At 45.6% G+C, this 19,705-nt stretch overlaps 1 protein-coding gene across 2 annotated transcripts in view; it reads left to right on the top strand.

The window, feature by feature from the left end:
* The window catches only part of DPYSL3 (dihydropyrimidinase like 3), a 75,201-nt gene that overhangs the window by 52,236 nt on the left and 3,260 nt on the right, over nucleotides 1–19,705 (top strand). For both annotated transcript variants that reach the window (XM_054037893.1, XM_054037894.1), the window contains exons 4-11: nucleotides 2,492–2,656; nucleotides 3,709–3,770; nucleotides 4,381–4,461; nucleotides 8,917–8,985; nucleotides 13,534–13,654; nucleotides 15,598–15,754; nucleotides 18,287–18,428; nucleotides 19,192–19,362. In XM_054037893.1, coding sequence (XP_053893868.1) covers nucleotides 2,492–2,656; nucleotides 3,709–3,770; nucleotides 4,381–4,461; nucleotides 8,917–8,985; nucleotides 13,534–13,654; nucleotides 15,598–15,754; nucleotides 18,287–18,428; nucleotides 19,192–19,362 — 968 coding nt within the window. The remainder of the gene's footprint in view (nucleotides 1–2,491; nucleotides 2,657–3,708; nucleotides 3,771–4,380; nucleotides 4,462–8,916; nucleotides 8,986–13,533; nucleotides 13,655–15,597; nucleotides 15,755–18,286; nucleotides 18,429–19,191; nucleotides 19,363–19,705) is intronic.

Below are 19,705 nucleotides of genomic sequence, written 5' to 3'. Positions count from 1 at the left end.
TCAGGGGCTGGGGGTGTGGATAGGGTAGGGGTGGTCAGAGGCTGGGGAACACGGGGGTTGAATGGGGGCAGGGGTTCCAGGGGCGGTCAGGGAGAAGGGGGGTGGATGGAGCAGGGGTCCCGGGGAGGCAGTAGGAAGGAAGAGGGGGGTTGGATGGAGCGGAGGGGGGCAGTAAGGGGCGGCGGGTCAGGGGGTGGTCAGGGGACAGAGAGCAGGAGGGGTGGATGGGGCAGGGGTCCCAGGGGCTGGGCCGTCAGCAGGCGAGAAGCAGGGGGGGGGTGTCAGATAGGGGGCAGGGGCCAGGCCATGCCTGGCTGTTTGGGGAGGCATAGCTTCCTCTAACCGGCGCTCCATACAATTTCTGAAACCCGATGCGGCCTTCAGGCCAAAAAGTTTGCCTGCCCCTGATCTAGGTGGACTAGGAGATGCCAATAGAAAACTTGCCACCGGAGCAGCTAAGATCAACAAATTGTCTGCATCCATGCCCATGCAGCCAGAAGTAGTAACCTGCTATATAACAGAGGGAGAAACACCTCTCTCTCTCTCTCTCTCGCCACGACTAAATTGTCTCTTGCCATGCAATCCCATCTCTTGGCCTGTCTCGCTGACATCTCCAATTAAAAAGGGGTTTAGAATAGAAAGTGGAACCAAGCCTGAACGCTAGCATTTGCTACCAGCAGACAGGGTCATCAGAATGTTTGCTAGATGTTAGCAGTAGTAGTATTTTTAATCTATCAGAATTGATTGGGGAGGGTTGTGAAGATAAGTTTCCTTAATCAATGGACAAAATATGCCTTAGGGTATTGAAATGTGAGGCTTATTAGTGCATCGACCCTACCTTGCTCAGAAGAGGCTCACTTGAGTGCCACAGAAGCACTTCTGCCCTAGATTACCAATAAACCACAGCACCTAACATTGCGCCTCAAACTCTCCTAGAGGATTGATGAATGTGCAATGCTTTGAAGAATGTGGGGTTAAATTCTGCTGTGTTACAGGGTATGCAGCGCCAGTAACGTCAGTGAGATTGCATTTATGTAGCTGAGAGCAGAATTTGGCCCATAATACACATTCTAAATGCTGAGTTTTATTTTTGTTGACCCTCATCCTGATTGCTCTTAAGTGTCACATATTAGCCATGTTAATATTTAGGTGCCCTACTGTAGCTGGGTAAGAAATCTGCAATAAAACCCCAAACCAGGTGAAACTTCCTGCTTTGAAGTTTTGTTGCCATCTTGCAACTGAGCCCAGTGTTTTTGAAAGATCACCATGGTGCATGAATCTTCTGAGTGATCCCTGGCCCAGCTTGGAGCAAACACGGGTAGGGTTATCATTTCAGTCCAACAGTAGGTGGAATGAGCACTTACTCCTGTTTTCGTGCTCTTTTGATTGAGGTTCACTTACATCAGGGAGGTAAATTCATTTGAACCCAAAACTCAAGTGAGGGTCATTTAAACCTACTGAAACTCAGGAGAGGGTCACAGGACTGGGGTGGGTAAAAACCTAAGGAGTTGTTCATCCAAATCCACATCATGAGGTTGCACAGCTCCAGTGCCCACAGCCAGGGCCTCTGGGCAACTTAACAAAGAACAACAACAAACACAATATTCTTCACAATAGGGCAGCATGCCTAGATGAATTCAAGCACAGGGACAGAATGAAACCCCAGTATCCCATGCTGTCCAAAGAAATAAACAGCACTAATGAAAAAGGAATCAGAATTTGTGATTCTTGCCCTCAAGGATGCTATAGATGTGCTCTGGTTTATAACTTGGGCTTTACTGCAGCGGTCACAGCTGTCTGTGCTTTGGATAGCTTCTTAGGGTATAAGAAAAATCATTGATCCAACTGCTGAAAGTTTGGGTTTTCTTTCTGCTCTCCTTCCCCTGGTGGCCACTGGAATAATGGTCTTCGTCGCAGCATCTGTTGTGTAAAATGCACTGCCGCAGCAGATTACGTCAGGGGCAATAAAAGGTGCATTAGGACTGCGTCTTAGCAGGAAACTAAGTTTTAATGGGGTGGAAGTAGGGGTGGGGATGGAGGAGGGTCCTAGTGCTTCCAGCTGATTTCTCAGCAGAAGCCTGTAAAAGCTCTTGGTGCGATGCCAAAAGCTGTTAAGCCAAGGCTCAGTGCATTTCCTGTCTGATAAATGCACTTCGGATGTGTCTGAGAAAATGATGGAGGGGGAAGCTCTGAAGACCCGCTTGCTGTTTTCATTTCCCCCTGTGCTGTGTGGGAGCTGGGGAGAGCAGTTTGGACCCATCAGGGTATTTTGTTTTAATCTGGTTGGGATGTGGGAGGGCAGTAAGGCACTAAGGTAGCAGAGACCTGAGGCGGATTAAAAGAAGCACCCAGTAAAGGATGCAGTGAGAAGCCAGCAGTCACTGGGTCGCTGAGCACATGAGGAACCAATGGGATGGTGGGCACATGGCCTGGGGAGGAAGAGCCCTTCTTTCACACCCTCAGTTCTGCTTGCCTCTCTTGTCACATCCAGTTGACCATGTGATCCCTGAGCCAGAGGCCAGCCTGACAGAAGCGTATGAGAAGTGGCGAGAGTGGGCCGATGGGAAGACCTGCTGTGACTATTCCCTGCATGTGGACATCACCCACTGGAACGACAGTGTCAAACAGGAAGTACAGATGCTCATCAAAGAAAAAGGTTTGTGGAGAGATGGGGGGAGGGCCTTCTTGCCTTTGCCCTTTATTCCTCAAGTCTCTTTACCTTAATCTCCTTTTTCCAGTGAATGCTCCCATCACCCTCAGCTCTGGTGACTCAGTTAGCACATAGGCCCAGATCCGCAAAGTTGTTTAGGCGCCTAATGCTCGTTGAAGTCAATGAAAATTAGATGCCTAATATCTTTGAGTATCTGGGCCATTGTGTGTGTGGCATAGGAAAGAGCATGAAGTGTGATTAAAGAACTGAGATTCAGGACTCCTGGGTTCTGTCCATGATTTGCAACCGATTCACTCTGAGTTTAGGCAAGGCTCTGTTTCTCGGTTTTTCACATCTGTAAAATAGGGAGATAATACTTCACGTGGGGAGAGAGGTTATGAGAGTTATTTCATTTATATTTATAAAGCACCATGAGATCCTCAGATCACAGTCCATGCGTCATTACAACACATCAGAGTCGTTGGGTTTTTTGAGTAGGTCTCACAAAGGGCCTGAGACACTCACGTGCTTTTGAAAATCTCGCCCTTAAATGACTTAAGCACAGAATTTCCACTGAAAGTCCCAACATGAAGGTACAATAACAGCATCTATGCTTATGCTAGTCAGTGGGGAAGTCAGCTGTGCATGCATCCGTCAGTCTGCTGTCTCATGCACATTCTGCATATGTTCTTCCAGACCAGTGGTCCTCTCTGTGGCTTTGAGCACGCTCCCTCCACCATCTTTATTAGACCTTTTTAGACCGTGCTAAAGGGTTTAAAATGAGTGGCAGATATAGTTTTGGAGAACTGCCTTCTGCTATCCCCTTGTTTTCTAACATCTCTTGGGATCCTGTGTAGCCGTAGATGGAGAATTAGAATGTCCTGAAAATAAACAAACAAGAAGAAAACCAGAAAACTGTCTGCTTCACCTCTAGCTACTGCCAAAGGCTCCCATTCCATTAGGTCTGTGTAATTATCACATGCCTTGTGAATGTATAAGGGGGAGAGAGCTGGAATGGAATCATTTCTCTTTCTTCTTTTTCCCTCTTCTCCACCTAGGAGTTAACTCCTTCATGGTTTACATGGCTTACAAGGATTTGTACCAGATGTCAAACACAGAGGTAAGAGCTACATTACTGCTTTGTGTGCAATCATTGTTGGGCCCCTTTTATTTCGTTAGAACAGTAGCTGGAAACAAAGCAGTGTACTGAGTGATCAGAGCAGGGCAAGGATGATCATGATTCAGGTTGCTAAATTTTACAGTGCGGCTTGCAGCCACAGTTGGTTTTAATCCGGAGGCCCTTGGAGTCTATTTCTATCAATCCCGAAATGTAGTGTTTCAGTTTGCTGTCAGCAGCTTGCTGGGGTGCATAGTCTTTGCATACTGCACCTCCATTTTAAAGATGTGATGATGTGGCTGGGAGGACCTGCAGAGGTGGTAGATACAAGTTCCAAAGGTTTGGTGAAATCTTTGAGTGCTTCAGTGGATGGCAGAGAGGCATTCTGAAAGGGGAGACATGGCATGTTCACACACCAAGCCTTGTTCTGACTGTGAATGAGGTCTGTGTAATGCTGACACCAAATTCTTTCTCTTCAACCCTCCATTGTTCTTACCTGAAGGCCTGTCTAGATTTCGGTTGAAAGATACAGCGTGGGAACTTTTTAAAGGTCAAACAGACCAAGTGAAAATGGTTGAGTAGTAATAATGTTTCCTCTTTCACTCTGTTTCAGCTGTATGAGATATTTAGCTGCCTGGGAGATCTAGGTGCAATAGCTCAAGTTCATGCTGAAAATGGGGATATCATTGAACAGGTAAATGCTATTCTACCTACACTGCTGCTGAAAAGTGTGGTATAGACAGATTTTGATGCTGTACATTAGAGGAAAGATCCTGCATGGAAGCTGTGCAGACATCTTCTGGAATATATTATTGTTATTTAATATTTTATATTATTATAACATGGGGCACCTAGGGTCAGATTTTCAGATGTATTTAAGCATCTAAAGATGCAGAGAGATGCCTAGTTGGATTTGCAAAAGTGCCTAAGCAGGTTAGGTGCCTAATGCCCATTGAAAGTCAGTCCCACTAGATACCTATCTGAGTCTTTAGGTTCCTAAATATCTTTGTAAATCTGGTTCCTAGAGACCAACCAAGTCAGGGCCCCATTGTGCTAGGGACTGTACAAATACGTACTAAATGACCCAAAAAGATTACTGTCTAGGACAGTGGCTCTCCAACTTTTTTACTGGTGACCCCTTTAACATAGCAAGTCTCTGAGTGCAGCCCCCTCTTATAAATTAAAAATACTTTTTTATATATGTAACACCATTATAAATGCTGGAGGCAAAGCGGGGTTTGAGATAGAGACTGACAGCTTGCAACCCCCCATGTAATAACCTCGCAACCCCCTGAGGGGTCCTGACCCCCAGTTTGAGAACCCCTGGTCTAGGATATATATATTACATAAGGGAGACTGCCATGTCAGACACAGCTGAACATTTAGGCTTTGTAAAAAAAAATAAAAAAAATAAAAAATTCATCCATCATTGTACTATAAAACTGAAGAACAATGAGAGTGTTTCCATGAAAATTCCCCTGGTAATAATTTTCTTAACAAATAGCCATTTCCCTGCTATGTTGGCAGTCCAGCCCTACAAACTAACTAATCAATTTTTGTTGTTCAAACTGAATGAAATTAAACCGTGAAAAGTGAGATATTTGCATTATTTTTTTCACTTAATCTGAAGCAATAACTTCTACAATAGATGAGTTTTTGTTTGTTTTTAAATGGGTTTTGTTTTGTTTTTAATTTTGGCCTGTCAGTGCCATTTTATGACAAAATTTTGCAGCATTTCATGCTTGGAATAAGAATTATTTTTTGGTTAAACATTGGCTGGAATACTTGTTGAAATTAGTGGGCAGTATTTTTAAAACTAGCTAAAGGAATTGCTTCCTTATGCAATGTAGACTTGCAGTCAGGGGAACTTACCAAGCAAAATGAAATAGCTGGGTTTAAAAAGAGGACTGGATAATTATTTGATTGTTAAAAACTTTTGCAGCTATGTAAATTAAGGTACTGATAGAGGTGGGATAATGAAATCTTGTGCTATGGGGAAGGGGGGGTGTTTCCCCCTGTATAGAATTGCCCAATTGGCAGGGTGCAGTATGGAGGGTTTATCTTCTCCTGAAGTGATATGTGTTGGCCTCTGTAGGAGGAATGGACTAATGATTTGATACAGTACAGTCATTCCTATCTGATTACAGTGTGATTCCTCATAAGATACCATGGCACCAGCCAATTTATGTGCTTTTGTGGTTTTTTTTTTTACTTTTTATTCTCATGCACTTTGGAAACTGATGTTATTCCTCCCATGCCTCCAAACATATCTTCAGATTTAGACCCAGGAAGCTTGGTAGTATCGTAACATGAAGGTTTTCCAAATAGTGTTACCTCTGAAGCTGTGTTATCAGTGGGTACCAGCCTGTCACCCCGGTGGTGGATGATGCAAAATCACCATTCCCCAGCCTCTTTTGCAGCAGCACTGGGGCTAATGCTGCAGAGAATTTATTCATTTGCTCTGTGTAATTTGATACCCTGGACTGTAGTCTGCCTCCTCCTTTCATTAAAAGAAGTGAGACAGTTTCTCAGAAATGCTTTGGTACCTTTGCTCCCGAGGAAGAAAGCCGGGTGGCACTGGGAAGGGCATTTGCTGGCCATGCTTCCCAGAGTCTGCTGCTTTTAGAATATTATATGGCTTCTTCATTGGAACCAAACATGTCTGGGAAAATGGCTTCTACCTGGGCTCGTCCTATATGGAAGCTGCTTTCCTCTCTATAGACTCCTTTGTGCTAGAGTGTTGGGTGGAGGTTGTTTGATTTTTCCAGACATGCTGTGGCCAGCAATAGACAAGCAAACCCCTATCAGGAAAAGATTAATATTTTCCAACTGGATGAACTTCTTGTGTTTTATATTGACTTCTCTTGGGTTGAAGTGGGCTCTGTTATTGCTTAAGAGCAGAAATAAAGGTACACAGTACCCTGTGCATGTCACTCTTATGTAGAAACAAAACTAATTTATCTTCCTTGCTAAACCCAGGCGTCAGTAGAAGACATTTCCGTTCACTGTTAGAGAAATTGATGCGCAGTGAATCAGAAATTATCCTAATGGAACAGAACAGTCCATTGAGTCCAGTATGTTCACTCTAACAGCAGCCAATGCTGAAAGCTGCAGCAGAAGGAAAAGACCCTCACGATGTGCAAGGCCAGTTATGCTATAATATGATGTGCAGAATACCAGAGCCATAGGGGAAGGGGGAATTTCTGCCCAATATAAGGAAGCAGTCATCTTATGGAGCTGAATTCATGGGATATGTAATGGGGAAAATATTGTTTTGATCTGAAATGGATGGATTGCACTATTATAGTGCCTTGTAGTTGGTATTGTGGATACAGAGAATAGTACCTCTGTGATTTTTGAAGAACCAGGGACAAATTTGCTCAGTTTTACTCTGTAGCACATCCTCAGTTTCTTCTTTCTCCTTTCTTTGGAGGGGGTGGATTAGGAGTAAAGTCTCCAAACTAAGCTCTGAAGAACCCTGCAGACTGCAAGAATCAATTTAAAGATCCCCAAAGTTAGTCAATGTCTGTTTTCATATGAAAATGGAAAGATCAAAGAATCAGTGTTGACTAGGAGTTCTTGCTACTTCAGTCCCACCCTAACCACCCAAAGCTGTGTGCAAGGTTTACTGGTGCTGTGCAGCCTTGAAAATTACTTCTGCCTTCCAAGCTAATTGATACAAAATGTCACAAACTGGTGACTGATCCAGAATGGGATTAGATTAGGCTGTAAAAGTGAGGATGCTGGTCAGTGATCCTGCTTCTGTTCCTAGGAGGAAGGTTAGGGGACTTTCCCCAACCCCAGCCCCTCTATTCTGGGCCATGATCTATTTTCTCTCCACTGTCCTAAGGTCACCCGTGTTTCGTATGAGTTTGATCCACATAAGAGAGAGGAGAGGGGGTAAATAGAGCAGAGTAAGGGGGATGCACCAAGCAGTGGAAACTGAAACAGGGGGATGTGGAATATGGTCCTTGTTGTCGGTGAAGATTGAGAAATGAAAAGAACATTGTTGAGTCATTATTTTGTCAGGTCTTTGTGTTGTGGCTGAGAAGGTAGGTGTAGGAGGCAAAAATGCCTGGCAATTATATATATGGCAATTTACCTCTTCAAATGTTGTATAGATATTAACTGTCACTTCTGGAATCCCACCTTCACTATACATCTAGATGTGATTTTTTTTTTTTTTTTTTTTTTTTAGTGCCAACAGCATGCTCAGTGCTCTGTTAGACACAAAAATTAGGACAATCAGTGCCCCAAAGAGCTTAAAAGCTGAAAGATACTTACAGGATAATATTTCAAAATGCAACAGATTTGCACATTGCAGTAACATTTGCATTCAGAATGCCTGACCCATTCATCACTGACAGATTGGAAGCCAGGTAAAGGGTATGGGGAAGGCTCTCCCAAGCTCTGTTTTCCCCATGTAACAGATTGCAAGCCCCCTGTGAGCTGATGATAACACACTGATAAGGATGTCAGTTAGGATCGATCTTCCACTGAGCTGAACAATTTCTGAATGCCAAGGTTCAGGCATACCATCATGTACATGCCTGTCCGATTGTACTGTATGTGGTTGTGGTCCCTCATTATAGCAGTAAAATGTGTTGCCGATTGTGTGGTGGGGGGAAAGCAACCACACATTTAAAAACATTTTCATATAGGGCCAGATTCTGCTCTCATTGACACCCGTGAACTGTATTGATGTTAATTTTGCTGCACAGATGTGACTGAGAAGAGAATTTGGCCTACAATGGATTTCTTTTAGTTTTCCTGATCTCTTCCTCAGTAGTGCTTGGATGTCTTTGGGAATAGCAAAGGCAGAGTAAATTAGACACATGCCTTCCGCGGAATTGTATTTGTTATTTTTCACCTGTGCTACAATTATATCAGACCTGTTTATTCTGAATTATCACTTCAAAGGAAGATTATCTTACTCTCAACCTATGTATTTACCTATCTTCCCCATTGTATTCTCTGTGTGTCTTGGTAGTCTTGTGAACCATCTGCAGCAAATCCACAGAGATCTGCTGTGCTACTTGATAATCTAAATCCTTACAAAATGCTGAGTAAGGTGGCATTTGTTTTTTGACATAACTGTCAGATCAAATTCAGAGTCTCTAAACTTCCCTGTGTCTTTTAATTCTTCTAGGAACAAACCAGGATGCTGGAGATGGGAATAACTGGCCCAGAGGGCCACGTGCTGAGTAGACCAGAGGAGGTAAAAGACAAATGAAAAAAAGATAAACAGTGCACCATCCTTGTTACACTGAGGCGCTTTCCCCACAAGGTTTCAGCCATACTTAGCATACTGGTGTCTAACAGTTCTATTTTGTCTATACTGGCAGTTCAACCATCATCAGTTCAGGGGAGGGGCCTTTGGTGATAAACCATGTTCAATAATGATTCAGTTTCCTAGCATAGATAGGAGTCCACGGGTCTTCCTGTAATGCAGCAGCCATAGGAAATCAGTGCTGTCAGGCTGCAGTTAATGCTATTTCTGATGCATTCACATTTGGTAGGTGATTCCAGTGGTGAAAGAAGTCTGAGATCAGAGAATCAGTGCACTGAAAATGAGAGTACCTTTAAAAAAAGGGCATCATCCATTGACTCTCAAAGTGCATTCATATTGTAAAGGAAAATAGTGTGGACTGTACCTTCAGCTTCTCCCTCATCTAATCTCTACTTACGGTCTAGAATGTGTTAAAATAAGACACACAAAGCCTCTGGTGGTGGGAATGGGGGATTTCCCGATTGTGAATCGCTGTCAAGACATTTAACTGGATTATGTCTACTCTTTTTATTTGCCCATTAATCTGAGGTCAGTCTAATTTTAGATTATTTTATAAATGTCAGATTGTGGTAGCTGTGTGCTCAGAACTGTTTTAAACTTTCTACAACACATGGAAGCAAGAGAGAGAAAATATAACTGAAATCTGCTACAGTCACAGGGAGGAGAGGGGAGTAGATGTGAAGATTTGTACTTCAGACTTACGATCAGAAATAAAATAAATCTGCTTAAATGAATGGTATACCGACGAGGTTCATATAATATATAGTTTATTCTCTTTGAGATGTGGGACATTAAAATGTCTCCTTTAGAAAAAAAGACCCAATGTTAACTCTACTGGAACAGATCCTCAGCTGGTGTAAATTGACATGGTTGCATTGACTTCAGTGGAGCCAGGCTGATGTACACCATCTGGGGATCTGGTCCATTATTTGTTATCAGAAGGCAAATGTTGAGGTTTTCATTGTCCAAGGCTGGTTAAGGGTTGTGGAATGTTTTGTTCTTGAAGAGTAATTGGCTGGAAAAATGACTCTAAAAATAGCACTGAGAGGCGCCACATTCCATCCAACTGGCTCCAGAGCTCATTGGTTCAGCAATTCATACTTTTTTTCCTACTTAATTATTATTTACTATTTGTCCTGTGGCAGGGCCTAAGAGCCCTAGCCCTGAATAATCACCCCATTGTGCTAGGCATTATACCAACACAGAACAAATTGCTGGCTCATCAAACTCAACCTGGGACCTGAAAGTCAGTTAGGGTTCTTCCTGCCTCCTCCATCCTTGCCAGGCACAAAGATTCCCCAGCCAGAACATAGAGTGAATGGAAGTGGAAGGGCTGCATGACGCAGTAAAGAATCCCCCTGGCTACAAGTAACCCCAGCACAGCTGTACAGGGTGTGCAGCACTAAGGAGTGCAAACTCGTTTTTCAAGTGAGATTTGGATCCCTACAGGGAGCAGAGATGTGGAGTAATGAGCTGCCATTTGTACTCCATCACTTTAATTACTATAATTACACTTTAATCGGGAGGGAAAGATTGGCCACTGAATTCTAAATGCTAACATGTCTCCCAATTGTTTGGAGGAAGTTCTCATCTATTGCCTGTGACCTAATTGCCACTATGAGCTGAAAATCATATTGTTGTACACTGCCTATGCTTTCTATTTCCGCCCCCCCAATCCACAAAGTTTGGAAGCCCAGGCTACTTGCTCTCCAATGTCCACGTGATATGTGTTTCTCAGGTGCCTCCGCTGTTTCAGTGGCACAGAGCCACACGGACAGTCGCATCCTTTCTGTCACGGAGCTTTCTGTGAGGCATTATACACTTACCACCAATGGAGTCCAGTGGCCTGAACTCACTCAGCATAGCCTGTCTGGTCCTGAATGTTTGCAGCCATATGGCACATGTGCCACCTTGGTGGCTCTTAGGAATTGAGTGGGGTGGTTAACACTATAGAATCCTGCAAAAATTGGGAGGTTTTGGGGAGAATGAGGGATACAGTTAGAACTGAGTAAGCCATTTAAAAAAAAAAACAGTACCAATGAGTATCTGGTGTACCAGGGGTTTAACTGCATGGCTCCCCTTGACCTAAATGGGAATCATGAAGCTAAATATTCCTGTCCTCGCTGCTTTGAAGCTTTAGTTCTCAAGGTCTTTCCGTTACTGTCTTCATCATGGGAACAAATGCATGGAAATACTTCATGCATCCAGACCCACTGGGGAAGGGTTGAGTATGTGGCTGAGGCTAGCATAACCCAATGGATGTTCAGAGCACATCCAATCTTATAGCCAGATGACACAGGAGCAGAAATAGCACCCTTAGTATCATTTTGCAAGATGGAGGGGAAGATGAAGCTGATTGTGTACCTAGAAAATATATCTGCAGACCAAGTTATACTTGTTTGCAAGCACAGCTCCTCTGTGACAGGGTTTCAGGTATCTCTGCTCTTAGAGCTCTATTTAGCACCTGCAAACATGTTACATGCAGAAGTACAACCTCATGACCAGCTAGTAAGCATTTGTTTGGCTGGAAATAAAAATAGACACAAGGGTTCTCAGAACAAATATCCCTTGCCGTCTGACCCATAATACCCACTTCAAGTGCTCTAGACCCATTGTTTGTGGCTATGGTCTGTGAAGGCATCCTACTGTTCTGGAACCATTGCTCCTAGGAATAATTAACTGGGGGACTCCTTGGAGCTAGAATACTAGGCTGAGAGCAAATAACATTCAACAAAACTTGTATGTTGAAGAGTCGACCTGTGGATGACAAAACATTAGTGTTGTTACTTGTCCCATGTCATTGCAGTTTGAAGGGTCAGTCTAGAGTGCGACAAGCTGTGTGTGTGGCATGTTCACCATAATCACTAGTGAGGGGAATGGGGTTGAAATGTAAGGGTGTCATGTCAGTGATCATTTGATACTGCACAGTGAACTGCTCCAAAATGTCATCCCAGTGGTTTGCAATATCCAATGTTAAGAGTATTTTGCAGTGGCTGAGGTTGACCCATCTCTGCATACGGACTTACACACACTTAGAAGCTTGTATACTGTATAATATTTTCTTCCGCACATTTTTCATTCGGTGCCCCCAAGAACCATTTTAGCACCCAGATGAAACATTTTTTGTTGAATCCAGTAACCATAAGGACAATAGCATAATGGGTTTGTGTGCATTGCTCAGTTTTCCAGTTGTGGGAGAAATCAGGTTTGCATAAATGGGTGTTTCAGCAAGAAGTGCTGGCTGCAGAAGGCAGCCTCTAGTTCCCCAGGGGAATTTGCATTATATGCTTATTGGTACCCTGCCTTTTTAAGGTTTGGGGTTTCCTTTTCTGTGAATTTTTTTTAATACTGAAGCCTTAAGCCAAACTGTTGACAACGATCTTGGAAGGCTTTTTGGAATGAAGTCAGGCTGAACGTGGGATGATGTAATTCTTCAAAGAGATCCCTCATGCCGAAGTACTGAAAATTCACCCTGTTACAACAGCAAACAAGATATAAAAGTCCAGGGCTGATCATCTTGGAGGCTGAAGTGGCAGAGTAATAGCACAGACCCCCAATAGCAGAATAGCAGCACACACAGACTCGGACAGGGGCCGAACTACCTGCAAAATAACCAGCTGCGAATTGCCCACACAGACAGCCGAGCTTTAATATTAAAATAAATGCATGGTGAAGCCTGCGGTAGCAACTCAACCCTGCGGAGAGGGAACTGAACTGGAAGCCAGGAATCATCATCCTGCTGCTGATTTGCTATATGACCTTGAGCACGTCATTTAACCCGTCTCTGCTTCGGTTTCCACTTTTGGAAAAGGAGGATAATGATGCTTACTCCCTACAGGAATCTCTTTCAGCTATATGGATAAGAAACCCCATAATAAGTGCTAAATATTATTAAAGGCTGAGAAGCTGGTGAATTTGTAGCAGCAAAAGATCTGGATCTAGATTAAGCGTAAGCTGGGCTTTGTGACTCCGGGCTGAGCATTTGATTCCGTAGCACTCAGCTCTGTCAAGCTTTTTTTACAAGACTTCAGCCCCAAATGATCTATCTCATTCTGATCTTGTTGTTATTTATCATTTGCATTGTGGTAGTAGGAGTACGGTTGTGGACCGGGGCCCCGTTGTGTTAGGTGCAGTACAAACACAGAACAAAAAAGACGGTCAGTATCCCAAAGATCTTACGCTTTGCGTATGAGATAAAAGACAGAAGGTGGATACAGAGTGACCAACCGGGGAGCACAAGGAAACAATGATACAGAATTGGTCATCTTCATAGGCAGTTGTCCCCATTATATGAAGACCTTGGAATTTCCTGTTGAAACCCAGTGGGAGAGGGATGGTCTCATGGTGAGGTTAAGAGAGGGCACCCGTGACCAGTGAAATGACACAGCATGGTGGGATTCACCACATCGTGGCGTGGTTGGTGACTCCTCCTCCTTGTGTGTTATTTGCAACCTTTGTATCACTGCTGTGTTCCAGCTGGAGGCAGAAGCCGTCTTCCGCGCCATCACCATTGCTAGCCAGACCAACTGCCCTCTGTATGTGACCAAAGTGATGAGCAAGAGTGCTGCTGACATCATCTCGCAAGCCAGGAAAAAAGGTGAGTGGCTGCTGTCTCAGATCACCCTCCTTGCCCTCTGAGTGTGTGTTGCTGGAACACCTTCTGCAGAGGGCCTCTGTGTCTTTCTGTTTGGTGCTACCAAGGAGACATGTCCCTTGAGCTAATTTAAATTAATGCCTCCTACTTCCCGAAGTGTCACCCAGCCACTGTGAGGTTTTTCATGACTTGTTAAGTGGGGGTATCCTGGAGTCCTCGTGCCCCTTACGTGAAACTGGGTTTAGCAGGAAACAATTGGGATAGAAAAAAATTGTCTGCATCCCTGCTTACTTACATCCAGCCTGCCCATGGTCTTGAACCAGGCCCCTCACCATGGTCTCTGTGCACTTAGCTGGCCAGCTGCTTCTGTAGAGTGTGCATATGAGTGAGAAACCAAGTTTGACTCAGAACTTGAAATCCATCATGGGGTTGATCTCTGGCTTGCATCGTTTTCTGGCTAATATGGGGCTAGTTTGATGCGTGGCCCTTTGTACCAGGCCCATCTGGAGCTGACTCTGGTTGCGTGCCAGCTGCTAGCACATCAGGGATGGAGGGTTTGGTTTAAATACCAGAGTTTATCTCCGACCATAAAACGCTCTCTCTGCCAAGCAGAGGCGTATCGTCCATGTGCAAGTGATTTGCGTTGCTAAAAATATCCCCTGCCTGCCTTTTGATGTGCCGGCGCTTTCAGTGGGTGTCTGTATTGAGGTATCAGGCCTTTTAAATGTGTGGGGAGCCCCGTCTGGCAGGCTGGATGCTCCTGGCAGATAGAGGTGACTCCCCGCACCGCACACGGGTGTATACACCCATGCGTTACCTCACCATTCCCTGGTTTTCCCTAGAGATGTTAAATAAAATGTCTGTCAAACCTATTGTCCTTCGTGTGTGTCCAAGTCCGGCACCCACATCTCACCTTCCTCACCACTCCTTTGACAGGGAATAGAGAGAGACCCACAGACACACACACTTGAAAATCTTGGCTTGCTTGAGCCAACCCCTCACGCTAGCAGACAGATCTCCATGTGTCTGAGCTGTCTGGGGCCTTTACACAGGTTTAGAGAGGTTATCAGTGTGACGAAACTGAATCTGTGGAGTGCAGAGGTGGCCAGAGCTTTGATGGTGTTCAGTAAATATTTACCTGTCTGAAATGTGCAGAGAGGGAGGAGTGGGAGAGAGAGAACTTGAGGCAGATGAAACTGAACAGACCCTGAGAGGTCTGACCCTTCATCCGGTGTGTCAAACTGCACTGTGTGTATTTGACTCAGGTTGGAAGCTTGCATTGCGAGATCTGTTCTGGACAGAGCACCCTGCTGTCAGCCAGTGGGATTCCTGACTCCTGTCAGGTATTTCTAGGGTGCCAATCACTCTGGTAGCCATGTGGCTGTTGTTCTTGGGGCTAGATATGAAGGCAACAGGCACAAAGGGAACGCATCTGGCAAGCTGGATTCCTATACTTGTGCTGTTACTCGCTGAGTGGTGCCAGTGTGTTCGATACAAATGAGGGGAAAATGCAGCCTCTGCTCCAAACAGCTGAAAATACGCAGACGAAGCTGGGACACAATAATCCTCAGTAGCGTGATCTGTGCTGTCTCAGTGGGTGTTCCCGGCATCGCTCACCCCCAGAGTTCTTTCCTTTCCCCTCAATGACCCCACTGGGGTTTCACCCCAGCAACTTGAGACCCCAGGTCCTTGAGTGGCAGGGCCAGGATCATGCCTGGAACCTGTGCCACAGGCAAAGACTGGACACTGCTTGTTCTCCCTGCCCCCATACGTTCCCACTTGGAGTCACACCCAATCTGATCCACACAAGCAAATATCCTAAATCAAAATAGATAAACCAAGTGATCTGTCCACTGAAGGTCCAATTCCATAAGCACTGGGGAAACGAGAATGCCCCCATGCTCAGCTAAAACACACTGAGATCCATCCGTATCTCTTCTCTACAGGGAATGTGGTGTTTGGTGAGCCTATCACAGCCAGTCTTGGCACGGATGGGACACACTATTGGAGCAAGAATTGGGCCAAGGCTGCTGCGTTTGTGACCTCTCCACCTTTGAGTCCAGACCCAACAACCCCCGACTACATCAACTCCTTACTGGCCAGGTGGGTGACTTGCAGTGGGAGAAAACCTCTCTTTTCCCCACAAGAATTGCGCTGGAGAAATTGCTGGGGCTGTGCCGGGGCAGTTCCCTCTCAGGAACCTGAGACTGCTGTGGATCTGGGGTTGTGTGGGGGGACCGTGACTCTGGATGGGTCAGTGACCCAGGGGGCTGTGGACTCAGCAGCGAGGCACAGCAGGAAGAGTGGAAGCACTGGACTATTTGTTGGGTTGTAAGCTGCAAAAACCTTGCAAAACCGGGGTTGATATTTGAAACGCCCCAAAGTTCTGGGGTATCTGGATCCAGGGGATTAACAATTCTAAGAGTAAAAGAGAAAGGCTTACCTTGCGGGATGCAGAATGAACTGCTGGATTCTCCAACGCCTGCTCTGCCATGTTGAAAATACTGAGCAAATAATAACGATCCGAGTCCCCTTGTTTTTACATGGGCCCTGTTGTAAAGAACACTTTACACTTTACATGAAGGATGGTGCTACAACACAGTGCCCACAGAAACTGTTTATTTGCTGCCCAGATCTGTCCATCACATAGGAAGTTAAAGGCTTTACCTCAGTGTTTGTACATTTAACTATATACATGGTGGCTGGTCCTTGCTAGCCGGTGGAGGATATTTACCATTCAAAGCAATGGTATTGACTCCTGTGTTAAGTGAAGAAAAACCTTGGACTGGATAAGCAGCAGCTGCAGAACAGGAATGAGGTGTGTAGATAGAGTTGTGTGCTGGCACAAAACTGGGTTAACAGGAGACTGCAGGCCAGGATTGAGTTGCGTTGCTAGCATTGTGTAGAGGGGTATGTCTGGAATAATGGGGTGCTGCCGCAGTTCAGGAGCGGAAGTGGCCACGTCGTGCTGCCTGGGCAGCTCCAAGACTGGGTTAACAGGATGTGCCCAAGATCAGCACTGAGGTGCACTGGCAGAGCTGCGTTGAGGTCCCAGAAATGAAATAGCTGCAGATCAATATTTAAGGTGCATTAGCTGAGTGGGTTGTGGGAAAGTGTGCAGAGCCCATTGCATAGACTTCTCAACCCCTCCCTTCACAAGAGCACCACATTTACCTGCCTCTGACCAAAAGGAGAAAAGTATGAAAAGCTTTGGGACCCACATGTGCCTCTCCCAAACTGCACCGATTTCCTCCTATGTGCAGCCCCTTATATTCTTCTGTGGGATTCTCCAACCAGAGATCAAAGGAAGCTCTTCTCTGATCCCAGCTGGTCTCTTTGGCTTGTTTTCTTGTCCTGGTACAAAGCTGATGGCAATTAGGAAGCCTGTTTTGTCGTCTGGTTGGGTTTCGGTCTGGGCAGTAGGTCAGACATATGGCAGCAATTGTGAAGGGGAGATAGAGATTATCAGTGGATTAGAACTGAGGTTCCTAGGCCCAGACCAAGGGCACAAGGCTCAGCGTATTTGTGTCTCTGTGCTTTTCAGATTCACGCCCAGTCCATCTGGAAACCCAGCAATCCCTGTACTTTTCCTCCTTATCATTAGACATGGCTTTGAGGATTGTTTCCTCCCACCTCCTCCCCCACCCCACCAGGATGACTTCATAATTATCCTGCATCCTCTCTGCTCCCTGAATACCCAGCAGCCAGGAAGTTTCCAGAGAACTTAATGCAGTTGCTGGTTCGGTCACTAGAGCTGCTTGCTGCTGCCCTCTGGTGTCTTTACACACGAATATACCAGACTAGAGCACGCAGCTCAGTCCCTGCAAGCTCTTTAGGGGTGCTTTTTAAACAGGCTTTGGGACATGGAATCTAATAATAATGAAGCTTCTCTGAACAGCTGAGATGAAATGGGCTTGAAGCAAGCCCCCTGGCTTGGTTACTTTTGCTGGAGATGTCATGTGTGCAGCGATACGGCACATTTACAAGAATGGAAGTAATCTTGGCACGTCCAAGAGGGGGGCACTTTTGTGTCTGCTGCCCCAGACTCCAGAGACAAGAGGGTAGGGCCTAGGATGAGGCTGTTTATGGCAGCCAGCCAGACTTGGCTCTTCCAGTGAGGTCTGTGTCCCAGTAGGGTGCTTATGAGCCGCTAAGGGGATGAGCATCTTTCAGGGTTGCCTCTTTCAGATGTGCCATAAAACTAAGCTCCTGGCCACTTGTGGATATTAAAGATCCCATGGCACTTTCCCCATGGGCTGGGCTACTAACCTCGGTGTCCTGGTCACATTTCAGTTTAATTGCAATGTCTGAGCTCAGTTTTCCATCCTGTCTGTTGCAAGCCACCCAGTGTGGCTTCTGCCCTCCGCAGCAGGTGTGCTCGGGTCAAAAGACTCTGCAGTGCCCCAAAGGCTGGTCCATTGAGTGGCTTTGATTGTGGCTACATAGGAAGATGCAGGGATATCCCCAAAGTGGAAGGGTCATAGGAACAGGACTCGGGGAAAGAAAACAGACAAAATCAGGGGCTGCCCATGCATAGAGGTCACCCCTGACCTTTCTCTCCATTTAGACTGGAGCAGATCGTGCCTGAGGCCAACAAAATGTCTTACATTAACCCTTTTGTCCCCACCCGACCAGTGGCGACCTGCAGCTTTCGGGGAGTGCTCACTGCACATTCAGCACTGCACAGAAGGCGATTGGGAAGGACAACTTCACAGGAATCCCGGAAGGGACCAATGGCATCGAGGAGCGGATGTCCGTCATCTGGGACAAAGCAGTGGTAAGAAACGGATTGGGGTCAGGGAAGGGTAACTCATCCAGGTTCCCCAGAGGAGGGGGCATGGTCCTGCCCGTGGTGACATCTTTCTCAGTGGCAGGTTTACATAAGCCAAGCAGGCAGGAATGAGAGAGGGCATTGTGGGGGGAGTGGAGCACATTCAGGGTGAGAATCCAGGACCTTTGAAGCATGCAGCGCTGCTGAGAGGTGGTGTGATCTAATGGATAGAGCACTGGACTAGGATCAAGGAGAGCTGGGTTCTAGTTCTGTCTTGGTTAGTGGCCTGCTGGCTGACTTTGGTCAAGGCACTGCACCTCAGTTTTCCCCATCTGTAAAATGGATATAATGCTACCGACCTCCTTTCTAAAGGGCTTTGAGAGTGTCTGATAAAAAGCTCTGTATAAGAGCTGGGTATTACTGTTATCTGTGTAAGGGAAACATACCCAAGGCTTGCTAGACTCTAGTTCCCCTTATATCAGTTTTCAAAAGCCAGGTAATTTTTAATGCAGAGATTTTCCTTTCTAAACAAATTCCAGTGGGTGGGTTTTCCCCTTCATATTCACTGGCTGACCCTGAGTCGATCCTACTGGCTTTAAAGGGAAGTGGGCATTTTAGTCTGGGCTTGTTAAATTTCTGTTCTCACAGCTCACACAAGGGGTATACTGTTTCCTTGGATACCATCCTCTCCCTCCCCATGAGATCCTACTGAACTGTGGAGCTATGAATGCAATTAGGTTGAAGACCCACCCGTTTTATATCTGAACAGGCCACGGGGAAGATGGACGAAAACCAGTTTGTGGCAGTGACCAGCACCAATGCTGCCAAAATCTTCAACATGTATCCACGGAAAGGGAGAATAGCGGTGGGGTCGGACAGCGACCTGGTCATATGGGATCCTGATGCAGTGAAGATTGTCTCAGCTAAAAGCCACCAGTCGGTAAGTCAGCTGCTGGCCTAGGGAGTGTTGGGAGGTGGTTGGCGTAACTGGCAGGCATGATAGGTTAGCTGCTCTGTACTGCCAAGTAGGAGACTTGGATGTAAGAAAGTAACTCGGTCCAGAGAAGAGCAACAAGAATGATTAAAGGTCTTGAGAACATGACCTATGAAGGAAGGCTGAAAGAATTGGGTTTGTTTAGTTTGGAAAAGAGAAGACTGAGAGGGGACATGATAGCAGTTTTCAGGTATTTAAAAGGGTGTCATAAGGAGGAGGGAGAAAACTTGTTCACCTTAGCCTCTAAGGATAGAACCAGAAGCAATGGGTTTAAACTGCAGCAAGGGAG

This window comes from Malaclemys terrapin, chromosome 8 (assembly GCF_027887155.1).
Source record: "Malaclemys terrapin pileata isolate rMalTer1 chromosome 8, rMalTer1.hap1, whole genome shotgun sequence".
Classification (NCBI taxonomy): Eukaryota; Metazoa; Chordata; order Testudines; family Emydidae; genus Malaclemys; species Malaclemys terrapin.
This window is presented reverse-complemented; position numbering and strand designations above follow the sequence as displayed.